Source organism: Camelus dromedarius, chromosome 33, assembly GCF_036321535.1.
Source record: "Camelus dromedarius isolate mCamDro1 chromosome 33, mCamDro1.pat, whole genome shotgun sequence".
Lineage (NCBI taxonomy): Eukaryota > Metazoa > Chordata > Mammalia > Artiodactyla > Camelidae > Camelus > Camelus dromedarius.
The window spans coordinates 8,251,138-8,267,686 of record NC_087468.1 but is presented as its reverse complement, the minus strand read 5'-3'; the positions used below and the strand labels follow the sequence as shown (position 1 = coordinate 8,267,686).

The following is a 16,549-nucleotide window of genomic DNA, read 5'->3' as shown; positions in this document are numbered from 1 at the left end:
CCACACTATCTTGATTACTTTATAGCAGATCTTGAAGTTGGATGGCATCAGTCCTCCAAATTTGTTCTTTTTTAATATTGTGTTGCCCTTCTGGCTCTTTTGCCATTCCACATAAATTTGAGAATGAGTTTTTCGGTGGGCACAAAATAACTTGCTAGGGTTTTGGTTGAGATTGCATTGAATCTGTCACGTTGGCCAGAACTGCCTTCTTCACAGTGTCAAGTCTTATCCGTGACCATTGAATGTCTACTTAGATCTCCTTTGATTTCTTTGTTCAGAGTTTTGTAGTTTTCCTCATAGAGATTTTGTATAGGCCTATTTTGTTAATAATTACACCATTTTAATTTTTTTAGTGCTGCTGTGGATGGTGCTTCATTTTTAATTTCAAATCCCCAGTTGCTTTTTGCAAGTATGTAGAAAAGCGATGGACGTTTGTATATTAACCTGTGTCTTGCAGCCTTGCTATAATCCCTTACTAGTTCCAGGAATTTTTTTTTTTTTTTGCCAATTCTTTGTGGCATCCTCTACCTAGACAATTATGTTTTCTGCAAACAAAGATAGTTTTATTTCTTCCTTTGCAATCTGCATACCTTTTATTTCCTTTTCTTACTGCATTAGCTGGGACATCCAGTGTGACGTTTAGAAGGAGTGGGGGCAGGGAACATTTGTCCCTTGTTTCCAGTCTCAGGGGGAAAGTGTCTGTTTTCTCGCCATTAGGTATGATATTGGCTGTAAGTTCTTTTGTAGATTTTTTTTTTTAATCAAATTGAGCCAGTTCTCCTCTATTCCTGTTTGCTGAGAGTTTTTATCATGAAATGTGTGTTGGGCGTTGTCAGGTTCTTTTTTTGCATCTATTGCTATGATCGTATGATTTTTCTCCTTCAGCTTGCTGACGGGCACTTCTTTTGCTCAAATCATTTTGTTGTTGTTGCTCATAGATGTTTATATATGGGGCAGAAATTGCTGGATCTTAAGTAGGGTGTACGTACATCCTGCTTTAATAGACAAAATGTCAGGCTTTTCAAGGTGGTCCCGACAGTTTACATTAGTTTCTGAAGTTTCTAGTTACTGCACACTTCCCTACTTTCAGTATTATCACTCTGTTTAATTCTAGACACTGATAATGTTAACACCTTGATGTATATCTGAAATTGTATGAATTGTATGAAATTGTATCTCAGTATGGTTTTAATATGCATTCACCATTGAGCAGGTACCTCTGTAATTACGAGTCTGTGCTGTAACTTCTTTTGCCTGCTCCGGTTGCTTGCTCAGTTTTTCTGTTAGGTCATCTCTCTTCTCATTGACTCGTAGGCACTCCTTTCATGTTCTGGATGTTGGTCTTCCATTAGCTCTGGAAGTCCTGCCCGTCTCCAGCTCATGGCTTGCTTTTTGCTGGATCTAGGTCCCTGCGTTGGTTGATTTGCGTAACCCTCTTGTGCTGTCATATGGGAAATAAGTTACTCTAGAGGGTTTTTTGAGAATCAGATGACATAATATATACAAAAGCATCTTAATAAGTTCTGCTGGTTGCCTTGCTGTGCAGTGTCTGTGTTACCCTGTGGTTTATTATTGTCCGTCTGCACAAGTGTGAGCTGCTTATTCTTTTGAAACCTTTTCTTCTAACTCAGGCCTGTACCAGTGACAGTTCTGCAGGTTTTCCAAAGTCCTCCTGAATAGCTCGGATTGAGCTTGTGATGAAACTGGTACAGAATGGTTCCCTTGGGGCGTGTTTACTGTTCATTGACATTTCTTTCAGTTACTGTTACTGTGAGTGATGACATCTACTTTTGAACGTGCCGTAAAGCACTTATGTTTGTTTTGCTAGGCAAAAAGGATAAGTTGCGTGTCTACTATTTGTCCTGGTTAAGAAATAAAATACTTCACAACGACCCGGAAGTCGAGAAGAAGCAGGGCTGGACAACCGTAGGGGATTTGGAAGGATGTGTGCACTATAAAGTTGGTAAGTTCCAAGACGATCATAAGGGTTTTGTTTTTCCAGGATTTAATTAATTGCCCATTTAAAATGTGTTTTAGTCATAAACTTGTTCCTAATATGTGTGGCTCATTTCAGAGGCACCTTCTAATCCCGTGTCTCAGTGAGACTTAAAATGCACCTTTGATCGTAACACAGTCCACACCTGCCGTCCTTGGCCAGGCTCCCTGCTCAGCCCACCTGGTGAGATGTGGTTCCAGGGGACCTCTTTAAGGAAAGCCAGCCGGCCTGGAGTCCTCTGTACCCAGGCCTGTTCTCCCTTAGTGGGCTGTGGGTCCCAGCGGTCACTGATGGACGAGTGAGCATTTGCCCGAGGAGCCAGGCCTTGCTGTGAGTCAGGTGCGCGTGTGGAGCTGTGCTCGCCACTAGTAATGAACCTCGCTGGCCGGCCGGCGTTTCATTCTTATAAAATGAGATCTCACAAGAACAAAAACCAAAATAAATTTTTTTGTGTTGGGGAGAAAAATAAAAATACTGATACTAACGTTGGAAATAAAGGGGAAACAATGGAGCTTAGCCAAATTAAAGTTTTATGGATGAGATGACGTATTCTAGTTGAATTTGACGTGGGAGGCTGAGAAGACGGGCAGGTGGTCTCTATGCGCCTGAGACTGCGGGACAGGAGGGGTGTCTGGGATGTCGGCTTCTGCCGCGCGTTTTCTTGTTCTGTCTGTGAGAGTGGGTGCTGTGGTCAGCCCCTCCGCCTCCAGGGCTGGGACCACCCCCGGCGGTGTCTTCCTGTCGTGTAGTTAGTGATGCGTGCAGGTGCCTCACCTCCATCGGGTCGGTTCTGAGTGGTGCTATCATGCTCGGTCTAGATTTGGGATTAGGGGCTTCTGTATTGTGTTTATGTGAATTATCTATTTATTTGTTAAGATGTAACTAAAATCACCTAAGGCTCAGTGTAATGAGGTGGCTCATGACAGCTGAAGTGTCCGTGAGAAGATTATCCTACCGGGAAGTTTGGGGCAGCTGTGTTAGACTCAACCGGGGTTTTCCCCGGGACAGCACGTCCGGCCTCACTCAGGCCGGTCATTCCTATAGAATGACTCACAAGCCTTCATTTGTTCTCTTCATACTTTTAGGAAACTATATTCAGTTTATCAAGTCCTGTGCTGTGCAGTGTGGTTGCCATCAAGAATGGGGGGGGGGCTGCTATTTAAATTTATATTAAAATTAATTAACAGGAGATAAACTTTAAAATTTAGCTCCTTAGTGGCACTGGTACATTCCAGGTGCCCAGTAGTGCTGTGCAACTAGTGGCCGTCATATTAGTAGGGTTGATACAAAACCTTCCCATGATCACAGAAAATTCTGTCAGCACTGGTTTAGACGACCTCTCATAATCTTTTATGTCGTAACATTCATGGGATTTACTTGAGTAGTGACAATATATGGAGTTTAACAAGGAGAGGTGCCAAGTCAGTGGCCATGTCTCATGGTCAAAGGGAGAATCAAGCCACACTGTGATTTAGGGAGCGTGCGAAGAAGCCGATGGTCTGACAGTCAGTGAGTCAGGTGTGGCCAGGCCCGGCGGAGGCCTTGGTTTTAAGCAGAGTCGCCACCTGTCAGAGAGCTGACACAGCCGGGTGGAGGGGGCCTCTTCATCTACACAGAAAGTTCAGAGAGGTTGTCCTCACTGCTGCTCCCTGGTACAGAGCGTTAGGTGGAGCCCCAGCGACCACTACTCTCTGTCTTGGTCAGCAGGTGGTTTGAAGAGTAATTGGTCTTGTGCGCAGAATCCATACTCAGCTGATGAGTATTTTGTTGTAGCCTTCTGTGTTCTCCGTCTGTAAGCCCCACGGAGGACTCAGGAGAAGCCACACGGGAGATTCGACCTTCCTGTGACTGAGGAGCAAAGCTCTTGGCTGACTGACCACATCGTCACCTTTTGAAGTAACACTGAGCCCTTGAGCCTGCAGGGTGGGGTGCCCGGCGCCGTCCTTGTTATTAAATACTTTCAGTCCAAGGAGACCAGGAGCAGGAGTGGAAGTGCTCGTTGGCAGTAACAGAGCGCTGGTGCCGAGTCCAGTGCAGCGTCCAGGAAGGTGGGAGCAGCCCGAGCTGTGCATTAGTTACCGAACTGGAAGAGGGGGGCTCTGAGGCTTGGTCTCTCCTGCCATTTCTCTCGTGTCGGTTTGGATGACTCAACAGAAGGTGTATTCATAACGTTCGCAGAAGACAGCAAAAGGAATTTGGGGTTCCACGTTGATACTGACCCGTGCTTCTCTTATTTGTTATTTCAGTAAAATACGAAAGAATCAAGTTTCTGGTAATTGCTCTGAAGAGTTCTGTGGAAGTGTATGCATGGGCACCCAAGCCATACCACAAATTTATGGCCTTTAAGGTAACGCCATCACATGCTCTGAAAAGTAGCGTCAGCCACACACACGGTGCCCGAGGGCTGGGAATAAGTTTAAAAACCCTGAACGGTTAAAACTGATCATTTATTAGTGTATCACTTCATCACGAGAGAGACCACTTCTAATGGAGTAAGTCGACCTGTCTGCTTTCGGGGTCCTTGGGGTGTGAGCAGGGGAGCAGACACCTTGCTCCGTGCGCCAGTGTGGTAACAGGAGACAGAGTAGCACCACCTCCGTTTAGAAAGCAGACCGTGACCTTCTAACCGAGGTTTTTGATAATTATCCAACAATAGGCAGCTTTAAGGTGTCTCTCTCTCTCTCTATTCAATGCAGTATTAAGTAAAAATAAAATGACAGAAATTCTTCATGGCCCAAAGAGTATACATTACATCAAATAGGAAAAGTATTAAAAATATGTAAATTACCATTTTTGTTTGAAGAAAAATACTGTAGAAAAATATTAGGTATTATTTTATGTGATTGCTTTTAATATTTCTTTTGTATAATTCTAGCATTTGCACTAGATGCAAACTTATAAAATTGATTAAAAATGATACGACTGTGATATCAGATATTATAAATCACTTAATAACATCATTTCTGGTATTAGACACAAAATCTTAAGCACTGCCCCCAGGACTGTTTTAGTGCAGGGCAAGACATTAAGAATTTGTTATCCAAAATGATTCTATTTACTTATTTTCAAAAATAGTTTTAACATATTTTATTAAGAGTAGGCTTCAATTGTTTGGAAAATCGGTGTATTTAGATTGCTTATTGCTTGAGTCCCCAGTTAAGCAGGATAAACAAGGTTATCATATTTGCTTAAAAAGTAAAGCCACGTGTTATTGACCAGAAGTGATTGATTGTAAAGTTACGGTTCTCTTCTGAGACCCGGTCTGAACAGCCCTGATGCACCAGGCACTGTGCTAGCCGCCTTTATAGCTCCTTTATTCAGACCTGCCTTACGAGCTGCAGATGCTGACATGAATGAAGAGCTGAGGCCGCCCAGTGTGTTGCAAGCCATCCAGCACATCATAGCGTCTCGTCACCACTTGCACTCCAGTGGGGAAGCTGAAGTGGGGGGTGTGAGGGGCTCAGTGTGACTGTGACAGCCACACCAACACGGTTCTCCATGTGAGACTCCTGCATCAACCTCTCTCTCCATTGTCCGCGTTAGATTAGTTGGGTAGCGTATGGTAGGAAGTCCTGATTATTTCATATTAGATGTCTTCCTCACCGGGACAAACAGCAGAGTAGTAAAGGACAGAGCAGAGTTCTTGGGCTCAGTGGGGACTGGGGACATGTACTGGGAAAAAGTACCTTCCAGATGCTGGCTAACAGACAAAAACGAATAAAAGACTTAGGTCATAGAGTAAATCTGCTTATGGCTGTTTGCTGGCTTGGGTCCACAGTGAGCAACTGGGTGCCTTGAGCCCTCGGCGTGCACCCTGCGCCTCTCACCGCTGCCCTCTCGCTTCCTCTGTAGTCGTTCGGAGAGCTGGTGCATAAGCCATTGCTGGTGGATCTCACTGTGGAGGAAGGCCAGAGGCTGAAAGTGATCTACGGGTCCTGTGCAGGGTTCCATGCTGTGGATGTGGACTCGGGATCTGTCTATGACATTTATCTACCAACACACGTAAGAAAGAACCCACACTCTATGGTTGGTTGACTGGCTTCATTTTGTTTTGACTTCTCCCTTTACTCTGCTTAGTGAACTAACACGAGCAGGGACCCCTTGCTTACCTTGTGGTGTGGGGGTGAGTGTGTGGGTGCCATGCCACGCCCACCCGCTCTGTGCTCGGAGACGCGTGGAGAGCCGCTCTCCTGCTCTGAGGGCCTCCCGAGGACCTCTGAGCCCGGCTTGACTAACATGGGTTGGCTGGGGGCAGCTGCTGGCAGGTCAGGACATCTAGGGGTTGGGAGTGGTTTGAGGAACATAGTTCCTTAAATGGAGTCCACAATCCAGATATGTACCAGGGGCCTCAGAAAATGTGGACGAGCAGAGTATATGACCTGTAAAAGCTGTATATGCATCGCATGGTTTTTCCAAAATGTTACCCAGTGGCTGTACTGTCCCCAGGACTGTGACCTGCGCCTTCCCCGGGGCAGTCGTATTGAGCACTCCTGCCGGGACAGAAACAGCCACAAACATGCTCCTCTGTGCTCTGTCCCCTCCTCCAGATCCAGTGCAGCATCAAACCCCACGCGATCATCATCCTCCCCAACACGGACGGCATGGAGCTCCTGGTGTGCTACGAGGACGAGGGGGTGTACGTGAACACCTACGGGAGGATCACCAAGGACGTGGTCCTACAGTGGGGCGAGATGCCCACGTCCGTGGGTACGTCGCCCTCGGGGGAGAAGGCAGCGATTGTAAAAATGGAGCCTTCCCTGAAAATGCATATATTTTTGATGCTGATTTTATGTGTTGTTCAGACCTTTGGGGCAGTTAACAGAGCAGTTGGCAGTAGACGGTGGAAGGTTAGATGGTAGACCATGAGACACGTGGTGGTCTTATGCTAGAACACAACCTAAGTGATTATTTTTAAAAACTCTGTCATACTCAATCCTTCATTGAACCCTTAAGAGCCATCCGGGGAAGGTGGGACGGAGGCAGTGGGTGACTGAGCTGTGGGAGGGGAGGGAAGCGGAGAGACCAGTGAGTCTTGCGCTCTGGCGGCCGAGCCACGGTGGACACAGCCTCCTGACCTTCCCATCCCCTCGGGAGTGTAGGCTGACGTCCGGAGCTCTCCTGGCTCCGAGTTTACGTCCCCATACCAGTCTGGTTTATCGCGGTCATGTCACTGGCTCTGTCCACCTGCCTTTCCTGAGATCCCTGCCTCCTCGTAACTGGTGTGATGAGAACTCTCGAGCTGAACTGTAGGTGGGAGGTGCTGCTCAGGATGAAATGCCTCAGGGGGCCTCACAGACTCGATTCAGAACACACCCCCAGGGGGGACCACCAGGCCGCACAGGCAGAGCTCCTGAAAAGCAGAAGTCCCCACATGCTAGCCATGTGGGGGAGGGGGTGGGGGAGTGAGTGTGTATATGTGTGACAGAATGTGTGTGCGTGAGTGTGAGTGTGTGTGTGATGTAAGCAGCTTGTCCACGGCTGTTTCCTTGCCTTTCTCAATATGTGTTTTCCCCTCTCAAAAAGCATACATTCGATCCAACCAGACAATGGGCTGGGGAGAAAAGGCCATAGAGATCCGGTCTGTGGAAACTGGCCACTTGGACGGCGTGTTCATGCATAAAAGGGCTCAGAGGCTGAAGTTCTTGTGTGAGCGCAATGACAAGGTAACACCCTCCTTACACACGAGCCTTCGGTGGGTGGTTTATTTCCCGTGGAGTGTGGTGAAGACTTTCTTTGGGGTTTTGATAAGATTAGAATAAATTGATCAAGGAACTTTTTAGTAGTGACTTTTTAGACCTGTTTATGGAGGTTGGGATATATTTTATTTTGTGTTTGCTGTGAGGGGATGGAGATGTTTAACTCTGCAGAAGCCATCCTATGTTGAGTTTTTGCTTGGGGAGTTTTTTGTTTTGGGTTTTTTGGTTTGTTTTTTGGTGGGGTTTCTTTTTTTGTTTGGGTTTTGGAGGGGTTTGTTTTGTTCTGTTTTTTTTTGTTTTATTTTTATTTTTTTTCCCCGTTAGGTGTCCTATCTGGGCTGCATTTGGTTTAGGGTAGAGAATGTTAAAGCTACCGATTTATGGATGTAATTCTGTGATCAGAAGGAACCCTCATGCAGATCTGGGTAGCAGGGTAAAAGCTTCCTCTCCCCTGCAGTGTATCTCAAATCCTCCACGCGTTAGTCTGCCTTTTGAGTAGGGAAACAACTCCCTAGTCTGCGTGGCATCAGCGCCTAACAGTGTAAATCATTTCTGTGCAGCAGCAAGAGCACTTCTGCAGGTGGGGCCCGAGGGCATCGAAGCCCCAATTAACACCTTCGTTTTCCCATCCTGACCATATCCTTGTCCTCCCCGGGACCTGCTCCCTCCCGCCCACGGCCAGCTCTGGAGTGGAGCGGACAGCTGGCTGGGATGCTGACACCCTGGGCCTGTTTTGAGAAGGTGGAGCCAGTCTTTTCTAAGCCCAGTTTCTCTCTCTTCTGTCACTTGGGTAAAAATGTATCTGACGCCCTGGGGCAGCGCACTGCAGCCTCGGAAGCGTCCCTCATTTCCCCCTTTTGCTTCACGTTGATATATTCAGCATCCAGCAGCCTGACCTCAGGCTGACCTGTCAGGTTAAGGTAAAACCCTGGACCCTGGCAGCCGGGCCTCCTGCCCAGAAGCCGCTTTGCCCCCAGCCCCCTGCCATCCTGTAGCCCGTCTGCCAGTGCAGTTGACCTACGTCTCTCTCCCAGACCTCTTACCTTGAAAATCCATACCACCTCAGACCTAACCCAGGATTTTGCCAGCTTTTTGGCTTATATTTTCCCAAGTATGTTCAGTGGAGCCATAACTATAATATTCTTTGAACTTGAGGCATTTGAATGTTTTTATCGTCCACGATGTCATGTCCATCAAGCTTTACTAATAAAAGGCACAGAAGTAAATCATCTGACTTTGACTATAGAGTCATGTGAAATAACTCATACATCTTAGCTACAGTTTTTAAGAGAAAAGTGAGATGGCTGAGAAGCCTCCCTCCCCACTGCTGAGTTTTCCAGACATGCTCATCTTCCGGAAGGTGTCAGCATTGGAGGCAGAACCAGATAAGCCAGTTTCAGAAGTGTGACCCTTTTCTCTCGCGCTCTCACCATAAGGCGCAGCATTTGAGGGCGTCTGGCTGACTAGCCGGCCCAGCTGAGGCAGACTGGCCCCGGCGATGGCTTCTTGCAGACCAGAGGGCCTCCTCCCGGGTGCTCTTGGGGGTAGGGGGGGGTCGTTTCTGGCTCATGGAGCTGGCAGGTCTTCCAGGCTGCTGACGCCTCCTCTCCCCCCGCAGGTGTTCTTCGCCTCCGTCCGGTCCGGGGGCAGCAGCCAGGTTTACTTCATGACGCTGGGCAGGACCTCTCTTCTGAGCTGGTAGCAGCGGGGCGAGGAGGGCTGCACCGGAGTCTTTGAGATGGAGAACTTGGAATTCCTTGCAACTGGAGCTCGGAGCTGCCCGGCTGCCCGGGACGGCGCGTGCACGGACCCCGCCTGGGGGTCTCCCGCCCGCCCACTTGCTCTTACCAGTTTCTCCCCGTTCTCTTCTTTTCCTTTTCAAAATAAATCAAGGCTGCAATGCAGCTGGTGCTGTTGAGACTCACCGTTAGGTGCTATCAGTGTTGGGATCGAGCATCAGACAGAACGCAAACGCCTTTCCTTCAGCTCCAGAATTCCTTGTCTCGGTGACTCTGTCTTGGGTGATGCAGGTGGAGACGTGAACACGCCGGTGGGAGGTTGGCAGGGGGCACAGGAGGTGTCAGGGTGCTCTGAGGAGCAGTCTGCGGAAGCCGCGAGCAGATCTAATATAGTAACAGTAACAATGTATTTAATTGACATTTCTTTTTTGTAATGTGATGATATGTGGACAGAGAAGAGGGTGCAGGTTAAAGAAGTTAATATTTATAAAATGTGAAAGACACAGTTACTAGGAGGACTTTTTTGTGGGTGGGGCTTAGGAGGCGGGGTGGGCGGGTTAGGGTCCCATTTTGTTTCATGGGAATTTTTTTTTTGGCCAAGAACTGAGTTGTTTTTCTGTGTACCAAGTTTTGCCTAAATCGTGCAGATGATTCTTTTAAAAAAACAAAAAAAAAAAAAGGAAAAAGAAAGGGTGTGCATTTGTGTCATGGCCAGAACCTTGTTGTGTGACAGTATTAGCACTGCCTCAGTCAAAGGTTTAATTTCTGTTTAAACCTAGAAGTGTAGCAGCAGCAGTTTCACCACAGTCTGCACTTGCGGAGGAAAAAAATTTTTCAACCACTTTTTTTTTTTTTTGCCTACCTCATTGTTTTTAATGCATTAAGAGGTGGTTTTGTTTTTACGTTTTGGGAGGAAAACATTAATTTAATCTTAATACCAAAACTATCTAATTGAAGTTGGACTGTTAATCTCGTCCCAGGTCTCAGTAGGCACCAGAGACATTGTCCCTGAAGATGGGAAACAGCCCTCAGGCTTGTCGTGCTGCGGCGGGCATCTGCTTTCCGAGTTGAGAGCAGGCGCTCAGCTCCCGCCGGGCTCACCTGCAGTGGTTGCCGGGCGGCCCGGCTGCCAGCCCGGGGCCCTGACTGTTCCCAGCCCGGGGCTTGCAGACAGGCAGTCATGTGGGGCAGCCCCGCAAGCTGTCACCAGTGTTGCAGGAACCTTTCCTTGGGGCGGGGAGATTCCCCTTTTCTAAAAAACGCAATGCACTAAAACTATTTTAAGAATGTAGTTAATACTGCTCATTCGTGAGGTAGCATCTCCCTGTGTTTGGGTGTGACATCGGAGCCCTGGCTTTCCTCGTTCTCTCCCTTGCTCTCTTGTTCTCTCTCTGTTTTTTAAACCAGTTTTACTTTTTGAGTATGTTCATGACATTTGTAATAAATGTCTTGGGAAATAATTGGTTTCACGGCTCCTGGTCCATCTGTTTCCTCTGAGGGCGTCCATCTCGGTGGTGGAGCCGGGCTCTGCCGTCCGCCTTCCTCGCGGTGAGTTCTGGTGGAAATGTTGTTTGCCGAACAAGAGTGTGGGGTTTCCTAGGCATAATCCTCCTCCGTGGCGGGTTTTCTTCTATAACACGGAAGTGGAGGTTCCCCCCCAGAAACGCAACAGTCCCTTGCACCTGTTGGCCGTGGCTTGGCCCAGTGCTCTCGGCCCGTTTTGACCCATCTTTCTCATCCTCCTGGGTCAGCATTTTTGCCAAAGGCTCTCCTTGCAGTCACAGAAACTGGTGCCAAGTACATCCGCTCACGGCTGCAGAAGCAGCGGTGGGTTGCTGGCGCCCACCCCCGGGGACGGGCCCGCTGAGAAAGCCCTCCTCCGTTTTGGAAGGAGAAGGCGGTGGAGATGGTTTTCCTGTCTGTGTAACTTTGGAAGTGGCACTGATGTCCCAAGCAGAAAGAGCTAGTTCTTTTCTACTCATTTGTACTTAACGTAGAGAAGGTTGGGGAGTTCATTGCACCCTCGGCAGGGACTTCTGAGATAGGCCAGACTCTCTGTGAAAATACTCAACTTCTGATACCAACGTGGCAGAACTGGAAAGGGTGAGGTCTGAACTGTCCATAGATTTGAAGCTCGGTGTCTGCCCGTCAGGCTGTGACACAGACCAGGCGAGTGGTGCTTGGCTGGAGGTGCTGGGTCCTCGGGGTGGCCGCCCTTCCTGGCGCTCTGTCGGCGGCGGGGTTGAACGTAATGGAACCCGTCACTCGGCTCCCCTGCCTGAGGTCAGACGGCTCGTCCTGCTGGGATGGCTTCCTGGGCCGCAGTGTCCCCCTCGGCCCCACAGCCTGGGAAACCTGATTGCGTTGCTCCGGCTGGAAGCCAGCACGCAATTAGGTTTCCCCACGGAGGGCTGTGAGCTGTTGTGGTTTCATTCTTCTAGAGAAAGGGATGGTCGTTTTTTTTTTTTTTCCCCCTCTAACAGGGTAGTGACTTCACAGAAGTGCCAGGATGGCAAAATTACAAAAGAAAAGTATTATGATGACATCATTAAATACGGAGCATTGAAGGCCATTTCAGCAATGCCCTTCAAAGCAGAACCCCAGGGCACCCCTGGGTTTGGTCAGAGCTTTGGTAAATGGTATCTTTCTGTATTTAAGTCAGAGTCTCTCTGTATCGAGTGCAGCGTTTTTGCTTTTTCTCATGCACATGTTACGTCAAAGAAAATGTTTACAAAAAATGGTTGTTAACACTAACATGCATTACCTATTTATGGTTTATTTTTAAGTGACTTTTTATGGGTCATTTAGGTTTTTGTCTTAGTTGTAGTCCACTTACGGTCATTCATAATCCCTAATTTTGCCAGTTACGAATTTGCTGAACAGTCATGCAGATGACAAGCCGCATTGAGCTTACTAACCAGGGCTGCAGGGCAGACTGGCGGCAAGAAGCCCCACAGCCTCCTCTCCCCAGCGCTCGCTTGTCCTCTGTATGTTGTGAAAATTACTGTTGTCCCTCTTCTCCCCATGTCTCTCCTTAAATAAAGTAAAAATGACACCTATATTATGTGGCATGAGTTTCAAATATATTCCGTTCCTTCAGAATGTCTCCTTCCTATGAGGGCCCTCCCTCCATGGAGCAGGCCGTGGCCCTCGGCTCCCAGCTCCCGGCTCCTCCCTAAGTTCCCCTTCTGGAAGCATTTAGGATTTTTTCCCCTTATCTTTGGTATTCTGAATACTCGTGAGTCTTCTTTCATTTTTAGGCCCCCCCCCCCAATTATCCCTTCAGTGGTCTCTTTCAAACTGAAGTCTGGTGACTTTATTTGACTCTGGGACTTTTTTTTCCTTCTCTATTTTCACCCACTTCACTCTGACATCACAGGAATGTCTGTTAGTTGGATGTTCTACCTAGTAGATTGACTCTGTCTCATTTTTTTCTTTTTCTTTTTTATTAAAGTTTTTGGCATTGTCTTTCTGCTTGCTTGCTGATTTTTCTTGACAATGGCTTTCAGCCTGGTTTGTTTTTTCATTTTTGCAATCATATATTATTATTTTCAAGTGCATGTCAGGGCATCAGGTAATGATAGAACAGCATGTTCCAGACCCCTGACAACAACTAAGATGCTATAAAAATTACGAGTCAAATCAGTTTGAAAGCACTGGAGAGTTATTAATGCAGACAGGACTTAAGGGGCCACGATGCTATAGAGAAGGGATTGCGTACAGGTGAGCCCGTGTCCTTCAGTGCTGCTTCCCTCGGGATTTGCTAATTTAAAAGCTAAGAGGCTGGGAAATTGAGTTGAACTTTCAGCAATCTCAGAGTAACTGGAGAGGCAAAATGTAGATGTCAGGGTAGCCAAGACTTAAGAATCTAAAATCCCAGTGAAAAAAGCTGCATGGAGATGAAGTCAACATTGTGTTCCACTTTCCCCTTCAGACATTTGCTGATTCACAAGCAGTGTGGATGCAAGAAGCTAAAACCCTGAGGCACTAAGCAGAGTTTCTGGCAGTCTCTGGAGAGGCAAAAATTTCAGTTAATGGCCCACAGAGTAGGAGAGAGCCTGGCAAACACTCCTACTGATACCACGGGCAGGCTACGCTCGGATGAAGAGCAAACCAGAAGAAGACCGGCCTTCCCAAAAGACTGAAACCTGACTTGGAATCATTCCATCCCAGATGGGATAAGGTGATGTGTCCCGACTCCACCTGTCTGCCAGAAAGCAAGATACATCTTCTGTGGAGGAAGGTACTATTAGTGAACCTCAGAGCTTGCCTACAAGTTTTTACATGATGTCCAGTGTGCAGTAAAAAATTACCAGGCATTCCAAGAAATAGCAAAAAGTTAACCAAACCAGGGAAAAAATCTATTATAGAAAGAACAGATGATGCAGATACTGGGGTTACTTTGGATCATTTAATTATTGTGTTCAATAAAATAAATGAAAAGATTGAAAATGTCTAAAGAGAACTAGAATCAATAGAATAGAATCAAATAAAAACTCAATAGCAGAAACCACTGTTAAAAACTCCATGGATGTGAATAGACAACCTACAGAATGTGAGAAAATATTTGCAAATCATCTATCTGATAAGGGACTAATATCCAGAATATAAAAAGAACTTATATAACTTAACAATTTTTGATTAAAACAAAAAACCTCAATTAAAAAGTGGGCTTGGGGAGGGTATAGCTTAAGTCGTAGGGTGCATGCTTAGCATGCACAAGGTCCTGGGTCCAATCCCCAGCACCTCCTAATTAGACCTAATTACCCCCTTCCCATTTTTTTTAAGTGGGCTAAAACATAAAGATACTTCTCCAAAGAATATACACAAATGGCCAACAAGCACATGAAAAGGGGGTCAACATCACTATTCATCAGGGAAATGCAAGTCAAACCACAATGAGATATCACTACACACCCATTAAGATGGTGATTAATTAAAAAACAAAAACAGAAACAAAATAACAAGTGTTGCAGAGATGTCAAGAAACTGGAACCCTGTGCACTGTTGAGAATATAAAATGATGCAGTGCCTATGGAAAATAGTATGACAATTCCTCCCCAAAATTAAAACTTGAATTACTGTACGATTCAGCAATTCCACTCCTGAGTATACACCCAAAAAAATTGAAAGCAAGTTTTCAGAGATATTTATATACCCATGTTCATAGCAACAAGATGTGGAAGCAACCCAGTGTCCATTGATCAATGAATCAGTAAGCAAATATGTGCTTTCAGTGGAATATTACACAGCCTTGAAAAGGGAGAAATTCTGACACATGCTACAACATCGATGAACCTTAAGGACATTGTGCTCAGTGAAATAAGCCAGTCACAATACGACATATAGTATATGATTTTACTGATGTGAGGTATCTAGCTGAGTCAAGCTCAGAGTTATGGAGATTGACCGCACAACAACGTGAATGTGCTTTACTGAACTGAACACTTAAAAATGGTTAACGTGGTAAATTTTATTTTTTTAAATAAAATACTTTAAATAAACTTAAAAACCTCCACAGATGAGTTTACCAGCAGGTTAGGTACAGCCAAGTACACGACTAGTGATCTGGAAAGTAGGTCGATAGGAAATGTCCAGAATGAATCAGAGAGAAAAAGCATGGAAATACAGAAAAGAGCGTAACAGACATACGAAATGTGGTGTGAAAGTCTTAACATAGAGACTGGAGTCCCAGAAGAAGAGAAAAGTAAAATTGTGGCATAAGCAGCATTTGAAGAGATTGCAGGCAATATTTTCAAATTGCTAAAAGACATTCAGTGGTGAACTGAAAGCTCTGTAACCCTCAAACAGGAAGAAAAACACACCTAGGTATATGATTATAAACCTGCTGAAAACCAGACAAAAAAGAAACCTTAAAAGCAGCCAGAAAGTAAATTACAGCCCATTCTCATTATCGTCAGTTTCCGTATCTCTGAGATTGCCTACTGCTAAAATTCATTGTAACCTTAAAAATGAATCCTCATGGTGCTTTCACAGACATGCACAGAACAGCGAGGGAAAAAAGACAAGTTGCCCCAACACTCCGTGAATCTCTTGCAACCACTGATCTTTTTATTGTCACTACAAGTACTGCCTTTTGCAGAATCTTAGACAGAGTTGGAATCACGGAGTAAGTACCCTTTTAAGCCTGACTTCTTTCACTCAGCAAGGTAAGATTCCTCCATGTCTTTTTGTGGCTTGATGACTTTTTTTTTTTTGCTTGAAAATTTTCCATTGTATGGACGTACCGCAGTCTCTTTATCCATTCACCTATTGAACAACATTTGGGTTCCAAAATTGCTTCCAATTTTTGTCAATTACAAATAAAGTTTCTATAAACATTTGTGAGCAGGTTACACCAGGTGAAAAGAAGGTCATCTCAAAAGATTATATACTGTTTGATTTCACTTATTTAACACGACAGAACTGTAGAAATGGAGAGAAGTGTAGTTTCCGCTGTTGAGGGAGGTGGGAGGTGGGCACACGGGACTACAGAGGGACAGCTCGAGGGACATCTTTGTGGTGACAGCACAGTGCTCGTGTCTTGATTGTGGTGGTGATTACATGAATCTGCTCATGTGATGAAATTCCTAGAACTACAAAAACACATATAAATGCATGTAAAACTGTGAAATCTAAGTAGATTCTGTGGAATCCCCAGTCTCGACCTTGTATTCTATGTAGGCAAGGTGTTAACCATTGGAAAAAACTGACGTGAAGTTACCTGGAACCTCTTCTACTATTTTCATAACTTTTTATGAAAGTACTACACTTAGTACTACAATTATTTCAAAGTAAAATGGTTTTAAAGATCAATTATATTTCTATTCAGCAAAAATTCCAAACTAAGAGAAAGCTTTAATATACTATGTACAATAGCTTAAAAAAATTAAAGTCCTAAAAGTAACTCTAATGAAAAACCATGCAAGTCCTCCACACAGAGAACTTTTTAAAGAATTTTAGTAAACTACACAAATGAAGTAATAAGCTATGTATATCAATCAAAGAATGAAAAAGATGTCAGTTCATCCCAGATTAATCTATGTGGATTTAATACAGTCTCAAAGTCCCAGCAGGTTTTTTCTTTTTTTGGTGTGGAAGTAACAAAATGACTCTAA

General features: G+C 45.5%; 1 protein-coding gene across 50 annotated transcripts in view; it reads left to right on the top strand.

The window, feature by feature from the left end:
• MAP4K4 (mitogen-activated protein kinase kinase kinase kinase 4) overlaps positions 1 to 10,891 on the top strand; it is a 141,922-nt gene extending 131,031 nt beyond the window's left edge. For 29 of the 50 annotated variants that reach the window (XM_064481821.1, XM_064481836.1, XM_064481806.1 and 26 more), the window contains 6 exons: positions 1,829 to 1,963; positions 4,243 to 4,343; positions 5,849 to 5,998; positions 6,544 to 6,703; positions 7,520 to 7,659; positions 9,311 to 10,891. In XM_064481821.1, coding sequence (XP_064337891.1) covers positions 1,829 to 1,963; positions 4,243 to 4,343; positions 5,849 to 5,998; positions 6,544 to 6,703; positions 7,520 to 7,659; positions 9,311 to 9,394 — 770 coding nt within the window. In that variant the 3' untranslated portion in view covers positions 9,395 to 10,891. Of the gene's footprint in view, positions 1 to 1,828; positions 1,964 to 4,242; positions 4,344 to 5,848; positions 6,023 to 6,543; positions 6,704 to 7,519; positions 7,660 to 9,310 lie in introns of all 50 variants that reach the window. The other 21 variants (XM_064481795.1, XM_064481794.1, XM_064481792.1 and 18 more) reach the window with 1 other exon arrangement.
• The last annotated feature ends 5,658 nt before the right edge of the window (positions 10,892 to 16,549 follow it).